Below are 18,666 nucleotides of genomic sequence, written 5' to 3'. Positions count from 1 at the left end.
AGAGGTTTCCAAGTGCATGTGGCACCAGGACACCCTAGGCAGCAGGTTGATGATCGATTTTGTAATCATATCATCAGATTGAGTCCAAATGGACCATGTTCAGAACCTCCATTGCTGAAGCTGCTGCATTGTGCTGCGGCCACAAGGTAGTTGGTGTCTGTTGTGGTGACCTCTGAACCAGATGTTGAACACCAGAGGTGAAGGGAACCATCATGCTGAAGAAGGAGTCCTATCAGGCTTGGTTAGCCTGTGGGGCTTTGGAGGCAGCAGATCGGTAACAACAGGCCAACCGGAACGCGGATCGGCAGTAGCTAAGGCAGAACCTCGGGTGTGGGAGGAGTTTGGAGAGGCCACGGAAAAAGACTCTTGGCAAGCTATCATATCCTTTCTCTAGATCCACAAAGATGGTGCCACTCCATGTGACCTTCTCTATGCTTCTCTATCACTGAAAAAATAAAGTACACCTTTTGATTCTAAGTTTAAAAACTTGCTTCCACTCAACACTTTGTCTTCTACTGTGGTTTATCACAGGAGCGCCCCCATGTCGGGGACACCCTATTTGGGTTTTGTACAGCTTGAGCAGAGAGAGGAAGGTCTGTGTTCAGCTAAGACATATTTCACTTCTGCATTGTCTTTAAAGTATCAGTGTGTTTTAATAACAGAATATTACTATTAATTTTCTTAACATCAGTCTTTTTGCATTGAGAGTTGTTTTTAGTTCGAGCTCTGTCACTGTTTTCTTGTGGAAACCAAGAAAGAATTACCTACTTTATCTGGTAGTTCATCTGTTTGAACAGCAGGTGGCAGTGCTACATAAAATAACACATGAGATTCAAACACAGCAGCTCATGTGCTCAATCTGCTTCTAAATGCATTACAGCTGAGGGCTGCTCCAGACCAACAAGTTCATCTGCAATAACACAGCATTACATATGAGTCGATTTCTATTTTAAAAACTGTAAAATAATAAGTAACTCAAGATCAAAAGCTTTTTTTTTAAATCATTAAGTTTGAATTTGACCAAGATATTTTCCAACAGAACCTGAAGAGGATTTGCACCAGATTATTATCATATATTTACAACTGTAGTTCATAATATGTTAGACATTGCAGGAAAGCCATCATGCTAAGAAACTACATAAGGAAAACAGAGGGCTTCAAGATCCATTGAAGACATGGAGAGAGCAGCCGTCAGTGCCATTAGGCATAAAATCTATTATATTATATCTATTCTAATCTATTCTGTAATAATAATAATGATGATGATGATGATGGTGACTACATCTGACAGTAACATATATTTCAGTGCGATATGTTGCTTTGTAGCAATCCCATCAACTATTATTCAAATGAGTTGTTTTAGGTACAAAAAAATTCTACTTATGAACGCAATATTCAAACTTGCAACAGAGGCATTTCATGGTGTGGTGTGACTGTTGTATTCAAGAAAAAGACTCTGTCTTTGTTCCTGGGCATTTGTAATGAACCGTCTCTGGCCTGCTGGACCATCACTGCTGAAGAGTCCTAAAAGCGACCAGTGTCAGATCAGCTGTAAGCAGTGCCAGCTGCAGGAATAATCTCTGACCACTTCAGTAGTCTTGGACATAAACGATAACAACATGGAATTGCGACTGTAATGGCTAAATGCACGGGGATTCAGGAGATGACGGTGTTTCGATTAGATCAGTGACATGTTAAATATGTAAAGATTAGCTTTGAAACTGGAAACAGTTTCTGTGTTTTGTAGTTTTGGAGGCAGGTGATTTTGAGGGGGTTTAGTTGGGATAAAATGTGTTTATGTGGTACGATGAATGTCAGATTCACGAGACTTCATCATCAGAGGGCTTCTTATGGCACAGAAAAAAAACCTTCTGACTTCTTTGTGAACATTAAAGGGAAAAATGACTCTTACACAAATGGAAACATGTCTAATGTTTCTGTGTCACACTTGTTCTACCTGTTGCTAGCTTTCTGTATCTCTGCCTTTCTCTTTCTCTGTTCAAACACGTACGGCTTCTGACATCGAGTAGCTTCAAGCAGCCGGTGAACGCCTCTGTGGTGAGTGTGAATGTGCATCATGCACACGCGTGTGATGTTTGAGTATGTGTTGGTGAGAGGTTTTACACCGCTAATGGTTTCTTCAGAAACACGAGCTGGGTGTTTTATATAAATGTTATTCTTAGATGTAGATAAAAGCAAACTGCTGCTGAAATTGATTTGACGCTTTCTGTAAAACCACTTCAGCTGCTTAGGTTGTCTGAGATAAGTGCGAGCATATATAATGATATGGACAGTGTGGCTTCACATGTGTCACCATCATCAATCTGTATCTACTTGGACATTTGGAAAGGCATTCCTTGAAACCTTCAAATGAAAAACTGGGAAGAAATATTGATCTTTAATTGAAATGATCAAAACGTGGTAACACATTATACATATTAGTAGCTGAGCTTTGAATTTGTAATGAGTAGTTTTAAGTAATGAGCCATTTAAGTGACATTCAAAAAGAAGAAATGCTAAAGAAAGGAACTTACAAAGAAACAATGCTAGCTCAGATGTTTGGATTTCTTTGATTTTAAAGATAAATCACATGAAAATAAACGAAATATCTTTTAGTGTTTTTCTTTTCGTTTTACTAAAAGAAGCAAATGTCTATAAATACATCGCCATAAAATGGTTAATAAGCCAAGACATTACACCAACCTACAGTATGTATGCCTTTCCGTACGACACAGAATGAGAAGCCTGCTTTATACAGCAGGGTCAAAAACAGTCCTGCCAGTACTTACTAAATATTTATACAAGTCCATTTCATCTAAATCAAAAGCTAGGTGATTCTTTCTGCTTTTCATTGCCAGCAGAGATGACTCCTCGGCTGGGTTACGCTTTCATATAAACAAACAGGGCTTTCAACTCTCTGTCCTCAGCATCTCGACTTGGCCTCGGTCCTAGAAAACCCCACTTGGCTCCGTGGTTTCTGTCAGAAAGTGGTGACTAACACACTGACTGGCTGTGTGACAGACACCTACCTCAACACATTCTTTAATTCTTGCTCCCATTAATAAAGGCGCTTTTATTAGTTCAGTAATTAGCCTTGGAGAGCATTCCCAGACTATAAAGGAAAGGTTGTTTTTCATAGTAGTAATGGTAGAGTGTTAATAGGCCTAAAACTATACCCTGCCATGCAAACCATTAGGCCATAAATGCTTTCTCTTACTTCACCGCAGCACCTCTCCTCATGTCACATGGATCCAGTTTGAGTTTTTTGAAAATGCAATTTTCAGTTTTGTTTTTTAAGACGAGGATGTTGATTATATGAAAAGATGTTTATGAAAAGGGAGAAAAGTATTGATGATAAAGGTATATCAGTGATACGGGATATAAACTCTGCCTTTACCACCTGTGCTACTTTGTCACCTAATCCACCGCCTCTCTCCTCACAGCAGGACTTGTCCACTAAGCATTTGACAGATCGTCTATATGTCCTTATCGCCTTCTTGCATTCCTTAGTCTTAGTTTTGGACTTTTGGACTTTCTGTCTGCTCCTTTTGCTTTGTCTGCATGCCTGGTATTTGTAACCATGTAACAGAACATTAAAGTAAACTTTGGCCTGTTTATTATGTTTCTGCCCTCATAACGAGGCAGTACTATCAGAGCACTGATGACAACAGCAAGATTATCTCAGTGTTCTTGTTTCTTGTTTCACAGCAGAATAAAAGTGGTCTTCAAAAAGACTCTAACAACAGTGGTGATGATGATGGTGATGATGAAAATAAAGATCATTATGTTGGAAGTGAAGCTGATAAAATTCAGCACAACCATGAGTGAAGCAACAACAATAATGACGATAACTCCGCACCTGAACCTACAAAACACTTGTAAGAATATTAAAAAGGGATAAAAATGATTAAACATACTTATGTGCATATCTAATGTTTTAAAGCAATAAACGTTTCAATGATAATAAAAATGTAATTAAACTGATTGGATGCTTGCTTGGATTAGCGTGTTTCAGTGTGATGACAGTGATGCACAATATCAAGCTGAATACCAAGTGGAATCAACCACTTTCTTCTTCTTGTCGTCATGATTTTAACTTTCCAGGAGAAACACGTTAAAAAGACGCTGCTCTGGTCTCTCCACAGTGCTGAAGTAAACCTGACCACTGACGCCTACAGCACTAATAGCTGGTGCGTGTGATGACGCTGATGGTTGCTGGTCAATTTTATGAAAACAAATGATGCAAAAACTGTAAAATTAAATAAAAAAAATCGTAATGAAAGTGAAGAAGCGCGCATGCATGTGGAAGCAGCGGTGGCGGCGATAGTAATTATTGCTGCTTATGCACGACGTTGCCGAGGATGATGACGGTATTTAGGATAATGAGGATGAAGAACGTTATAACTCCACGTGGCCGCACTTGTACCGGTGGTGGGAGTGTCCGCGGAGGCGCTCCACTCCCTACTCGCGCGCAGGCACGAGCGGCGCTCGGATGTTTTCATTCTGAATTTATAAGTCAGAGAGAGGAGGACGCCTTCGAAACAAGAGGAAACGAGAGAAAAAAAAATCTTTTTGTTGTTGTTGTGTATGTTTTTGTATTAGCTTCCGGTGTAATGTCAGTCCGTCGGGCCGGTTTGGTGCTGCTTTGCGCGATGTTGGCGGTGACTTGTGCTCGCAGGAGTTCGCCGGAGCAGGAGGATGTTCAGGAGAAAACCAACAGCGCCAGATGCACATCCAGGTGCCTCACTCTGCACATGACCCAGCTAACCGCTGCTTTCAGACACCTCCAGGTACGGACAAGCATTTTGCCCCAAATCCTTTGTTTTAGTGTGTTTTTCACCTCAGGGTCACCTTCCGCACGAGCACCGGTGTCATCGCCTACAAAACGCACGAGAAACATTTAATCCGGTCGGCTTGATGTGAAAACCCAGTCCAGATGGTCTAATATGAGATAACGTACAAAAGTAAAATTATATATGTGCTATGTTGAATGTTTACAATTACTGCTTGTTTTTTTTGTTTTTTTGTTTGTTTGGTTTTTTTTTGGGGGGGGGGGGGGGGGGGGTCCACCGCAGCCAGTCTTAATCAATATCGAGGTTTTGTTTGTGGTCACTTTACAATAACACAGTTTTATTATTTTGTCAAATATGTCACTTTATATATTCATATAAGCTCAGTCTAAACATTTTTCATTGGCGCATATTGAACCAGGGCGTCCGTGCATTTGTTAATTCTGCATAAAAGACGAAGGTGTGAACTTAAAATGTAAAATTATAACATGGACATAATGATTTTTGCAGGTGATTTCCAGATGTAGTCTTAGCCACAAGTACTAATTCCACTCAGTGTGTCAGTTAGGACAGATCGTGATATTTGCTGTAGAAAATACACTATGGAGCCATTTCAAATGTGCAGTTTACAAGTTGTTAATAAATGTTGCCCTCCTGTCTTTTCCCTCAGTGCTGTGTTGTTTCAATGATTTTTGGATAAGCTAGGCCAAAAGAGAAAGGTGCAGTGCAGAGTAAAGCAGCTCAGTGCTGCACTATTAAGCAACAACAACAACCTTGTGATCTACACTTGAACTGTTGTTCTCCACGTGGTTTCCATCAGGAAGTTCTGACCGAATGATGTTGACGTTGCTCAGATTGAAGTCGGCCCGTGTCGATACTCTAGTGGGGCAAAGGTAGGCCGAAAAAAACGTTGGTTATTGGTTTTTAATAGTTCACAAAATGGCTCGTCTTGCAGGGATTGCTGTGCTGTGTACTGGGGCCTTTGTAGTGAGGAATGTGAGATTAACAGGGACATTAGGACGTTACCAAGTTCGAAAAGCCACTTATCGTTAACGGCTTCAACATGTGCATGCTGTGTAGTGGGTGGGAAAGTCATTAACCACAGAGTTCAGCCCCAATGGCTCTGAGGTGTGCAGACAAAAGTGTGTATGTGTGTGTGTGTGTGTGCATATGCTCACATATAAAACCGAGGTTTGGTCTGGTCCTTGTCCATCCAGAAAAGACCCTCGCCACCTGTGCATTGAGTAATGAGGGTGGCCTCTGGATAACTTTACCATTTAGATGTTTGCATGTGTGTGTGTGTGTGTGTGTGTGTGTGTGTGTGGTGGGTGTTCTAGAACAGAGGTGTGAGAAAGGGAACATTTGGTTTAAACTTTATGAACCAGTGTGCAAGAATCAAATGTGCAAATTCAGTGATTCAAATGAAACCAGGTGATTTTTCAGCACCAGCTTCTGAGTTGGGTGTTTGAGTCTTTTGCTCTGGTTTTATTACTTTCCCTAGTTTCATGAATTGTGTCAGGTTGTTTCTGATTTCTGTTCAGTTCATTCTTTCTGATATTATTGAAGTCTAGTTGTGCTGGTGCTCCAAGCTGTTTATATTTGATCCATTGTGTTTTGTAGCTTTGCATTTTTGTGGAATTCTGTTTAACTTTGATGTTGGATTTATTGTTTTTTGGACTTTCATCCCCTCAATAAATCACTCGCCTTTTATTCATTGGCGTCTGACTCTTAGCATTTTGCATTTGGGTCCTCACGTCTTAATAATTCCAACATATCACAGAACAGCATAACATAGACCTGGTAGACATATTCCTCCCTGAATTTGAGGATTTTCAGTCTTTTCTCCTTATTCTACCACTACAACGGTTGCTAGCTTGCAGCAAAGAGAAGAAAAGGGTTTTCTGAGGGTGTAGGTCTCAGTCTGTGGGTTCCAGGCGTCTCCTCTGCCGTTCAAAAAGCTTTCATACCTGTCACTGGCTCCCTCACTGTTATTGGCCTCAAGGTTAGCCACCAAGCTCTTCTGGGGAGGGGGGGGGGACTCTTTGTCTCCTTTGTTCCCAGCTGTCTGCCCAGCCTCGTTGTTGTCAGCCTCCTGCTCGGCCACCTGAATGGTTCTGGCTCTTGGAATAATTTTGTCCGGCTGCACATAATTTGGTTCTTATAACTGATTGAAGTAAAAATCTTTTTAAAATCATTTGAGGAAGTTAGCTTGAGCTGTGGAAGACTTCGGTGTGTACCAAAAGTATTAATCAGTTAGTTAAAATAATAATAATAAAGATTGTTGTTGTTCGTTTCTGTTTCTAACATCTTTACAGTGAGGATTGACATTTTTTTCTATTTTGACACATTTTGTAGAGTCTGTTTGATTAAATTTAAATGTGAGATTAATCAATAATGCACTGATTTTATTGATTGATTCTTGATTTATTTATACACCAACACCGACTGGCTGTTATCTCCACGTCCACCTTGCTAACCGAGCTTGCTAGCATCAACTTCTAATTTAGCACGTTATACATTCGTCTAAATGCGGTCATCTCTGGCTCCAAAAAACCCAGACGACACAAACGACATCCATGTTTTATATACAGACTGTGATTAGAAGAAATCGGAGAGGAAAAGGACGCAGAGCCTCCGAGGTTTTAAAAAGAGTCTGTGTGTTTAAACCAAAATAAAAAGCACATCAAAATTCTGAGGAAACAAGGAAACAAATTTCCTCTCAGCCACATCCTGGAGAGTTGCATCACTCCTCGAAACTATTATAGGACAGCTTAGAGAGCACACGGATTGATTGATGGGTAGGAGTATGTTAGAGCCTTTAGATAACAGTTCCAGCAACTACGACATCAGTGAAGACAAACCGAGCTTTACTCATCCTCCTCAGTCACCACACTCAGACACAAACACACACATTGCTTCCTCTGGCTTCATGTGGGTGAACTTTGTGTTTTTGGCTCTTTCTCAGTGTGTGTGTGTGTGTAGCCACTAGAATTTGAGTCACCAGTTTTCTATTTACACCTCTCTTTATGCTGCGTCTCTGGGTTTTCCACTACTTTCCCTTGTATGGCGTAATAGTGTAATTATAGCTCTTTTGTGTGTGAGAGAGCACACTTAAATATATATATAAACACATGTTGGTATGTTGTCATATTCCCAGATTCCTCCTTGATGTAAGCTCCAAAAATAAGCGAAAACCTCCCGTCTTGCCCGAAGAGGCGAATTATTTTGCACATACGTAGTAGCTCAGATTAGCTTAGACGCTCACATGCTGCTGCGCTGATGCGTCGAGCCAGGGATAAGGGCCGGCGGTAGGTTAAACGAGCTCCCTGTGCATCCTTGTTTAAGTGTGCGCATGCGTGCATTTGTCTGTCCCGGCCACGCTGCGGTAGGTAACTCTAATCGGCCCAAAGGTCGGTCAGCCAACCAGTCACGCTCTGAAAAAGACCAGAGACAACGGTCAGGTCAGGTTGCACGGAGACAGACGAGGAGATAAGGGCAGGTGGGCAGACTCGGTCAAGCGTGAAGATGGGCAGAGGGATGGAAAGACAGGAGAGCAGGTGTGACAGACGCAGGTGAAGACAGACAACTCGGTGAACTGATACGTAGGCTATAGAAGCAGACTGACATGCAGCGAGACAGGCATCCGGGTGAGCGACGGCAGGAAACAAAGGCTTGTTTGATTCACCTCAAAGATAAAGCCGGCGCAGCTTCGTGACTGCCCTGTCATTTGATCAGTGCATAGATGGCGATAAAGTTGTGGCAGTGTAAGAGCGACTCTCACCTGAAACCAGGACGAGAAATTCCAAAACAGTAAATCACAGCTGGAATGGCGAGGCTCTGAGGGCATGGCTTTGTTGCAGCTTTAGAAAGAAAGACTCTTTTGCCACATCTAGACTGTCGTGATATTTTATATGTGCTACTTAAATCCTTTTTTCTCCCCCTTGTTACTCTTTTCCATTGATAAGAAGATAAATGTCACACGTACGTCTGGGACAAACAAAGAGCAAATACTTGCTTGGGTATGGCCTCACCTTGCAAGGCAACTGGAGTCTTGTGAGATTCACAAGATGACTTTTTAAAGAGCATCCCCAGCTTGTAACTACGAGTTTACTACTCAGTAAGGTTGTAAATATCTGAAGAATCAACAGATGTCTCGCTGCCACAGTGCTCGACTACAACTTTGCTTTTCCTGCTGGATGCTCTCCGTGGTTCATTAATCTAATTGGCTGTAATAGATCGTAACAGATGGATAGTTCTTCCAATAAGCTGCCTTCTAAGGTGTGTTTCAGTGTCAGGAACAATAACTTTCTAAAGTCTCCACACAAACACACATGCACGCCGTTATACTCCAAGTTCTTTTTTGCACATCTTTTCTTTTCTTTTGCACTGTCTTTGTTTTTGTTTTTGCACATTGCACTTTATGTTGTCCTGTGTTGATTGTCTGTTATATGTAGCACCATGTACTGTAACACTGCACATGGTTGGAATGACAATGAAGCCACTTGACTTGACTTGACACAGGTTGGCAGACAGTTAGTTTTCTTTGTTTTACACTCTTTGCGCTAACTTCGGCTCACTGGCGAGCAGTGTTGGTCAAGTTACTTGAAAAAGGTAATCAGTAACTAATTACTGATTACTTCCCCAAAAAAGTAATCCCGTTACTTTACTGATTACTTATTTTCAAAAGTAATTAATTACTTAGTTACTTAGTTACTTTTTTAAAACACAATTTACAACCTGAATAGGTGATAAAGCGATAGATCTTTCAGCCCAATTCTACTTTTTCTGCATAATCCATCATACAAAATGTAATCAAATGGAAAATTCTCTTTTTAAAACTTGTTTTATTAGTTTTAATCTTTTAACTTTATGCATTAAGCAAAATTTTATTATCTGCAACATTCTCTGACTAGAAGAAATTTGTTTAATATCTAAACCTATTTTCTGCACATTCCAGCACATAAAATAAAATATTTTTTTGTGTGTTTACACTCACCCTTTCAAATAGATGCAAGTAAAACACAGCAGAAAATAAATAAAGTCAAAGACTAGCGGGCCTGTTGCTCTATTTTCACCTGTAAAGCAGGAGTGGGGTAGGCGGAGGGTTACCCTGGTGCAGGTGTGCAGCGGTCAGTGGAAGAATCCGCGAGTTTCTCTGTGAGTTTCCCATTACGTCGTAGCTACTCGGTGCTTGCTCGGAAGTTTAGGGGTTTTTTTCGCTGTAAAAAGAAGTTTTCTTCCCACGCACAACGGACACTAATGTTTTTGTCACTTTTTATGGAATCAAACTCAAAGTAAGGTCAGTACTTCCACGCTTTAAACGCTGCACGCTCATACTCTCTCCGCACTCGATATATGATCCATTGTTGATCTGCACACAGCTGTTGTCACGAACGTCGCACTCGCTTACGTCACTGTCATGAGACATTCCCGCAAAAAATCACGGTTTTAGGAACGCTGCGGGAAAGTAACGGTAATCTAATTACCGTTTTTGCAATAATAATCCCTTACTTTACTCGTTACTTGAAAAAAGTAATCTCTGCTGGCGAGCTTCCTAGTTTGAATACTGTCAGTCTTCTCATCTAAAATCAGTTTCTGACGGAAGGAGAAGGAGAAAGCTTTAAGATTTGGGAACGTAATAAAATCCCCTTTGTTTTGACGCTTGTTGTTTACAGGATGTAGGGCACCACGAACTCGAAGGTGGACACAACAATGAGTCACGCGCGCACACACGGACTAATGAGGGGCTTCTGTCGGGAAGCTTTCGGACCTCAAGGCAGTTTTTTTGGGAAGAACTTTATATTGTGTCGAGTGGAAGTTAGTCATGATATATTCATCACACAAACAAGCCGTACACCATCACCGCGTTAGCTTCTGGTCATCTGGGTGTGATTAGCAGAGTTAATGCCTGACGTTAAAGAGACTTTCTACTGCACCTCACCACAAGCGCTGACCACAGCACACACACACTTTCTCCTCCTCTGTCTCTCCTGCACACACTTTTGTTTTTTTTTTTAATCACTGCATCTGGCAGAAGTGTGATTTATATCTCTCTCCCCTTCAAACACTGACGGGTGTGTGCAGCTGCGTGCGTGCACGCTGACCGTGCACGCGTTGTCATCGTGTTTTATTTTAAAGGCTAATATCAGGTTGTTTTTCCTTCAGCAAAGATCAGCAGCAGTCAGAACCATGTGGAAGTCCTTTAGCGCAAGTGTTTCCTACGCCGAGGGTCAGTCTTGTGCTTCTGATGGGTCTCTCGTGACAGATTTTTCTTGCAGATCCCAGAACTGAAAGAAAGTTTAAGACCCAACAAGTGGAAAAACTTTTTTGTCTTTTATTTTATTGTAATATATTTATCTTTTAGCATGGTTTCTTGTTGTAGGACTTCATTTAAAAAAGCAGCTGAGGCCTTTTTGTGAAGTTTGTATCTTTATTTTACATTATTCTGTCTTGATGGATTTCTTGTGTTGAATGTTGGCTTTTCATTTATAAAATATCCTTGAAGAAGAAACTTTATCCAGATGAACAGCCTCCTGTTTCACAACACTCCCCATCCTTTCCCGTCTCCTCCTATTAACTAATATTTATTTCCATATTTCACCTTCTTTTGACTGTCTCTTTATTCTTTTCAGTGTCCTCCCTCCCTCTCACTTCCTCTCAGTCGCCCACATCCAGCTTCTTTTCTCCTTTTCTAGTCATCTCATGCAAGTCCACCTCCTCTTTCTCTCTCAGACTTTTTTTTTTAACATGTGCAGCTGTTTTGCCGCAGACACACATACATACACTTACCAAGACCCTATGAAACCTCACTCTGACCACCGTTTAATGGCCATACGGCACACAGACCCATCTAAACTGGCTTAATTGGCTCTGACAGCAAATATGTCCCATGAAATCGACTTGGGATTAGCTCATATATGTGTGCATCCATATGTGTGAGTGTAGACTGCAGAAGGCTCTAACGTGGATTGACTGACATTGGAAGGATGTTATGGCATGAAGAAGACAGGAAAAAGAACGATAGCGTGAAAAAGATTGAGAGCGAGGATGAAGATGTGAGGCCAGCAGGGGGGAACACGGCTTTATATCTCCTCTGTGAAAATCTGGAGATACTTAGCTGTCCTCTGTACTTTCGCTGGAAGATCTATAGTTTATCATCGGTGTCATTTCTAAGTCCTCTCCTGTCATTTTTACAGGAATTGGCAGAAATGCGGAGACTTGGAAAGGCAGTGAGTCCAAATGAAACACAGAAGGAGTGACAGGGTGACCAAAAGCTCCGCTTCCGTAATCCCTTTGATGGTGCATGAATGTTCAAACAACCCTGCTTAAGGATCTATAAGCGGCACAAAGCAGCGTGATGTTGACAAAAACATCAAACTTTGGACTACCTATATACCTACATCAAATACTTCGTAGCAACCGATATCCATCCATGGTGTTTGCTAAGAAAACAGCACAAACTTGACAGATTTGCACTTGATTTATTATTTTGTTCCACTGTTCAGAAATCACACGGGGAGAAATGGAGGGTTCATACTTACAGCAGCTTTAATAGACCAGATAGCAGCGCTCTCTCTCTCACCCATACTCTTGTCATTATTAGGTTCTTGCTAAAAGCTAGCCTAATACCCAAAAGTTCACATAAATTCATCTGGCAGCTTCGGAAAGAGCTTCTGGGAAATGTGAAGGACGAAAGCCAAAAGTATTAAAAGTGGTAAATTATACAACCCATCAGAAAGTACTCCTAGCAGCAGGTAGCAGCACTGAACATCACCAACTGATTGCACTAATGGATATCTGAGTTGGTAGCATAACAGCTCGGACTCATCGAGCAAAAATGTTTCACAGAGTAAGATTTAATACTGGCCTGTAAAATTCACACAAACAAACCCTCCCAGTAGACTGCCTTGTGAAGTGCATGTAGTATTTCTGCAAGGGCACATAAAGGTTTTCCTGTTTTGTTTTTGAATGGAAGCATATTTTCTTACACTTCAATGATACACCTCAATGTTGCAACGCTGAATTTACGCAGAAATAGATATTTAGCCGCTCTATGTTCTTCAGTGTAGATTCAGAGTGCGCACTCCCTTTTGTTTCATCGTCATTCAGCTGCATCTCCCTGTGCCCGGTTCTTTCTGATAAAAGGGAGTTCTTCCTCCCTACCATCGGATTGCGGAGGTTTTCTCTCTCTTACGATATGAAACGCCTCGAGGCGGCTGGTGCTGTAAATCAATTGTTGCTATCTAAATAAATTTAACTAAACTTCCAGGCTCACATTCTGAGAGCGAGTCTGAGATGTTATGTCAGTTGTAATGTTGAGAGACTGAAGAAGAAGCTACTATAAGATGTGTATCCATAGCAACAGGGTTTTTGTACCGCAGACAGTATTAGCAAGCTTAGAAGTCAGCAGAGGAGGGAAGTGCTTCTCTCCGTGTCTCTATGCGGTACCATGACACCGGTTCCTTCGTTTCTGCCTCATCTGTTCTTCTCTGCATTTATTGCTCCCCACAGACTTGTTGCTAATCTATTCATTGGGGTTTACACAATTACTGTAATGTGCTACTGCTTCCGCCTTCCTTCTCTCTTCTGTGCCGTTTAAAGGCTGGTGTGCAGCAGCATTATCCCTTTAAACCTCCAGCACAGGTTACTGTTAAGCCAAGGGTGTCTGCCCCATCATTTAGTGATCACGGAGGTATAATGTCAGAGGTCAGGAATACCTCTTTTTTTAGATACTTATAGATACTGGGAAACCTTGAAGCTTTGCTCAAAATCTTCATTTCAATCTTATTCATTGTGTCTTTTTCTTGAAAGCTGACCAATTCTTCACTGCTGCCAACAGCTGGACGAGTGAGGCAGTAAGCAGCTGTAGCAGTGCACGGCGTGAGAGTATGAGAGGAATGAGGCAAACAAAATTTATGTCGAATTTGGGGCTCTTATCATTTTCACACATACACTCAACGGACGGTCTCTTTAGAAATCGGAGGTGACTTGCGGTTTGTTGGTTTTGGAGATGTAAAACAAGAATCTGGAGTCTTATAGGCAGCATTTGACTGTCTGACAGGCCTGTCTGAACACTTTATTTCTCAGGTTTAAGACCTTCACCACCCATGACTGATCTAGTGGCAGTAATTTCTTCACTTCCAGGCTTAGCGCTTGCACAAGTCAGCCTCCATCCATCGATAACAATGTGCATCCGTTCTGATCGTTACAAGCGAAAGCGTCAGTTCAGCATCTTCGGTACCGTGAAATCCCTTAATTCCTAATCTCTAACCTTTAACCCCAGCACTGTCACCTTAACTATAACCCCATAGCCCTCATAATACCAGAAGAACAAATGCTAACCTAAAACCCTGAGAAGGGTGTGTGTGTGTGCAAAGAGTTGAGCTGGTTCAGGCTAAATACAGCTCACTCAGGAGAGGGTTTAAGAGTTGTTAAGGGGGCTTATCCAACACACACTAGAGGCTCAGTCTTTCCCTCTGAAGGCATAGCCACATAACAACAGGCAGTTACACACAAGTATTATAATGATTGTTTTGAAGGTGCACAAAGGCATCATGATTTTTCTGATGATGACAAAGCATTTCAGAGGGAAGGGCCGCCTGTTGTGCCAAAACTGACTATCCTGCCAAAGGAAGCTCAAGACAGCTGGTAGAAATTGCTATTTAAAGGCATCAAAATGACTCAAAATCCTCGAATTATTGCAGAAAAGCCAAATGAAAACTTAATGGTTTGTTTTTACGCCAGTTTAAGGGCTCAAAAGAGGGTCTGTGAGTAGTTACAGCCACACTGTGAAACAGCCACACTGTGTTCATGGATAATAGTTCTCCACGTTCAATCCAAAGTACCATATTTTCCGCACTATAAGGCTCACTTAAAATCCTTTAATTTTCTCAAAAATTGACAGTGCGCCTTATAATCCGGTGCGCCTTATGTATGAATTCTGGTTGTGCTCACTGACCTCGAACCGATTTTATGAGGTACACGGCGATCTACTTTATATTGTATAGTAGATCCTACAATAATAGATACCAAGAAAAACCCATCATATGACCCCCTATGAGCAAGCACTTTGACGACAGTGGGAAGGAAAAACTCCCTTTTAACAGGAAGAAACTTCCGACAGAACCAGGCTCAGGGAGGGGCGGGGCCATCTGCTGCGACCCCAATCTGGGTCCAAAACTCCGTCTTCTTCAGGTTCCAAAGTCAAACGAACACTGCGGCATCACTGAGAGTTAAAAACTGTCTAAATTCTTTCATCCTTAATTAAATCATCAGTGTTGCTGCTTTACCAGGTGTAACAATTAAGTTTAACATCCAGGCATCCATGAAAACAGGATTTATTAAATTTAACAGAGTTAGAAGTTAGCAGGAAGTTAGCTCGCTAGTTTCCACCTAAACATGATATAGCATGTTCTGACTGAGAGATTTCTGAAAAATTCAAACGTACAGCTCTGCTATCACTTCCAACATAAATGAAGACAGAAAACTAAACAGCAGTGACGTTTGTAGGGTTACTGAAGTTGGGCTAGCTGGTATATAATGATGTGCTACGTGATCGCTAGCTACACAGCTATGTTAGCATAGCATAAACACAGTGAAGCTGGAGGAGGAACGCTAACTTTTTTCCACTCGATAAAAGTTAACATGAGGGTTCCCGATGGTTAGGGACAAATGCAATCGCATGGCAGGATGCTGTAAACGGACCAAACTTCAGTCAGGAGAACAACTGAGATAATCCATCCACAATACGAGGTTAGTCATTAATGTACTGCAACAACATGGGAATAGAGCAGCTGCCGGAGAATACAGCATTAATGAATCAATAGTACGGAAGTGGAGGAAGCAAGAAGAATGAGTTGAGTAAGTTTAACTTGTCTGACTGTTCTGCTTAATGTGTCTTATAATCCGGTGCGCCTTATGTACGAAAACAGACCCGTTCATTGACAGTGCGCCTTAAAATACGGTATGATGGTGGACTGGCAGCCCGCCCAGTGTGTACGTAGCCTCTCGCCCATTCTTATGAATTTATAGAAGTGTTATTGCATGAATGATACAAAATAAATAGATTCATTAGTTCAGTATAGTTGTTGTCTAGACGGTGCACAGAGTCAAATAAGGGAAAACTCTGTGTGATAAGGGTGGGTTGGTTTGGTTGATCTTTATTTGTGTCCGTGTGGTCATGACATGTCAGATACCGCTGTCATATTGGTTACAGCAGCCGTGTTTACCAGTGGTCTTGACTCACTCAGCAATGAAGAGTGCAACACTCACACTTACAGATGCACACATAAACATACATCTCGCTGAGTGACGTCGTCCCTGTCTGGTTCTGCAGCCGCAAACCTAGAATGTTTAGTCATTTTTCACCCAGAGGATAATTACCTAAATAAGAGAAAGGTGGAGTGTGTGTCTGTTCCCATGGCTGGTTATGTAATTTTGACCTTTTAAGCAACAATATTTTGCTTTCTGTCTGCTTGTGCGTTATGCAGTAGTCACACATAAAGGGATCGAATGTGGGGAAGGAAACACGTCAAGATTTATTTTTCTCTGTCTGTGTTTGTTCTAATCCTTCCTCATCCTCTCTGTTCTTTTCAGAGTGACCAAGTCCTGGTTTGGTGTGAAAACCACAGACGCTGTGCTCAGGTAAATACTACACACACTCACAAGCTTGGGCTATGACATAATACCAATTTGTTAATTTGGTCCAAGACTTACCACGAACATTAAGCATATAACCAACCGCTCATTGTCCCGTTACCTCACACATCAAGAAACAGTCCTAACCCCTAAACAAAATAGGAGCGAATTCCCAGGTTCGTCTTCTTTTAGCAGCATACCCTGCGCAGTGTCCAAAGCTATAGCCTGCCAAAAAAACCTTCCCTGAAAATTACCTACACATTGTGTTGACACAGACCAAATCATCTACAATGGAGCCCAACTGATTCCTCAGCAGATCTTATCTATCTGCCTGTTTTTTGAGCGGTATCTGTCTTTATAATGATCAATAAATGAAAATTAAAAAGTAAAGAAGAAACAGGAGAAACATCCTTCAACCCTGTTATCAGTGTTGATGTTGCATAGTTTGTCCACCAGAGGGCAGTCTGCACGTATCTGTTCACAACTTGTGTTTAAAACATCGCAAACACAAAAACCAGCTAATCCGAGCAGAGTCGGGCAGCGTGGAAATGAGTAAATGAATAACTTCACATAACAAATGTTAATGGAGGTCTGTTTATGTTTTGCGTATCAGAAAGAAAAAAATTATTGAATATAATATATCTTTTCTAAATATCAGCCATAGAAATCCTGTATCAGTCGGATTCTGTTAATCAGAAGGTAATAGTAAAGTTCATCTAACTTTCTCAAAGTGGTACTGCAGTAGCTAGTTGCTGTAGCTAGTTGCTGTAGCTAGCTGCTGTACCAACTAGCTACAGCAACTAGCTACTGCTAGTTGCCACAAGCCACTGCTAATAACAACAGTTTAGTTACAGTTTTCTCGAGATAGCATAAAAGTACAAATGCAAATGATGGCATTTATTAAGGTCTATGGAGATTCAACAGGGCCGTAAATCAACTTCACCTGCATAAAACTGGCGCCAGAGTTAGCAGTGAGGACCAGTTAATTGAAAAAAGTAATTAGTTACTAAATACTGATTACTTCTCCATTAAGTAATCCCGTTACTCTACTGATTACTTATTTTCAAAAGCAATTAGTTACGTATTACTGATTACTTCCCCAAGAAAGTAATCCTGTTACTTTATTGATTGCTTATTTTCAAAAGTAATTTTGTTACTTTTTAAAACCATGCTACCCAACCTGAATACGTAATAAAGCAACAGACCTTTCAGCCCAGTTGTAATTTTTTTTCTCCATAATCCATTATATAAAACTGAAACATATGAAAAAGTCCCTTTTTAAAACTTGTTTTATTAATTTTAATCTTTTAACTTTATATATCAAGCAAAAATTAAATTATATGCAACAGTCTTTGACTTGAAGAAATGTGTTTAAAGTTTAAACCTATTTTCTGCATGTTCCAGCATCTAAAATAAAATCATTTTTTGTGTTTACACTCACTCTTTCAAATAGATGCAAGTAAAACGCAGCAACATGTCAGTGGTAGGATCCGGGGTTTCTCTGTGAATGTCACATTCCCGTGGCAGCGTGCTCGCTGCTCGCTCAGAGCTGAAGTTGAATTTTTCGCTGTAGAAAGAAGTTTTCTTCCCACGCAGAGTGTGCAGCGGACACTAATGCTTTTGTCGCTTTTTACAGAATCAAACTCAAAGTATTGTGAGTACTTCCACGCTTTAAACGCTGCACGGTCGTACTCTCTCCATCACTCCATATTATCCACTGTTGATCGGCACACGTCTGTTGCTGCCACGAACGTCGTACGCTCTTAAAATCAAAATCACACTTTAGTAGCGCAGTAACGTTGCATGCTTATAGGAAAGTAACAGTAATCTAATTACTTTTTTTGCAATGCTAATCCCTTACTTTACTCCTTACCTGAAAAAAGTACTGCGTTGCTGCCCACCTGTGGTGAGGACCGCAGAGTCAAACCAAAGACAAAAATGTAAAAAAGATCAGAGGAAGTGAGATCGTTGCACTAGTTGTACTAAATGCGTTTGGCACAGATTTGCCTCCTGTCACATGATTAAAGCAGCCTTTTAAACTCAACACATGCATGCTTGTGGCTGTGTTACTGATTATCATTTTTCAGCATATTACCTCGGTTTGATTAGCTGGCACATTTAAAACATTGGAAGCGTCAATTGAAAATGAGCAGAAAAATATGCACACGTGTTTTTTGTCCTCGGTGTGTACAAGAGCATTCTGTAAACTATCCTGAGTCTGTAGCAACAAACTTGTGTA

The 18,666-nt window shown here is 41.0% G+C and overlaps 1 protein-coding gene across 3 annotated transcripts in view; it reads left to right on the top strand.

The window, feature by feature from the left end:
• Nucleotides 1-4,338: 4,338 nt before the first annotated feature.
• The window catches only part of anos1b (anosmin 1b), a 57,017-nt gene continuing 42,689 nt past the window's right edge, over nt 4,339-18,666 (top strand). Inside the window, exons 1-2 of one of the 3 annotated variants that reach the window (XM_085137649.1) lie at nt 4,339-4,790; nt 16,386-16,433. In XM_085137649.1, coding sequence (XP_084993775.1) covers nt 4,362-4,790; nt 16,386-16,433 — 477 coding nt within the window. In that variant the 5' untranslated portion in view covers nt 4,339-4,361. The remainder of the gene's footprint in view (nt 4,791-16,385; nt 16,434-18,666) is intronic. The other 2 variants (XM_085137650.1, XM_085137648.1) reach the window with 2 other exon arrangements.

Source organism: Neolamprologus multifasciatus, chromosome 17 (assembly GCF_963576455.1).
Source record: "Neolamprologus multifasciatus chromosome 17, fNeoMul1.2, whole genome shotgun sequence".
NCBI lineage: Eukaryota > Metazoa > Chordata > Actinopteri > Cichliformes > Cichlidae > Neolamprologus > Neolamprologus multifasciatus.
The sequence above is the reverse complement of the archived record's forward strand: the minus strand, read 5'-3'. Positions and strand labels throughout refer to the sequence as shown.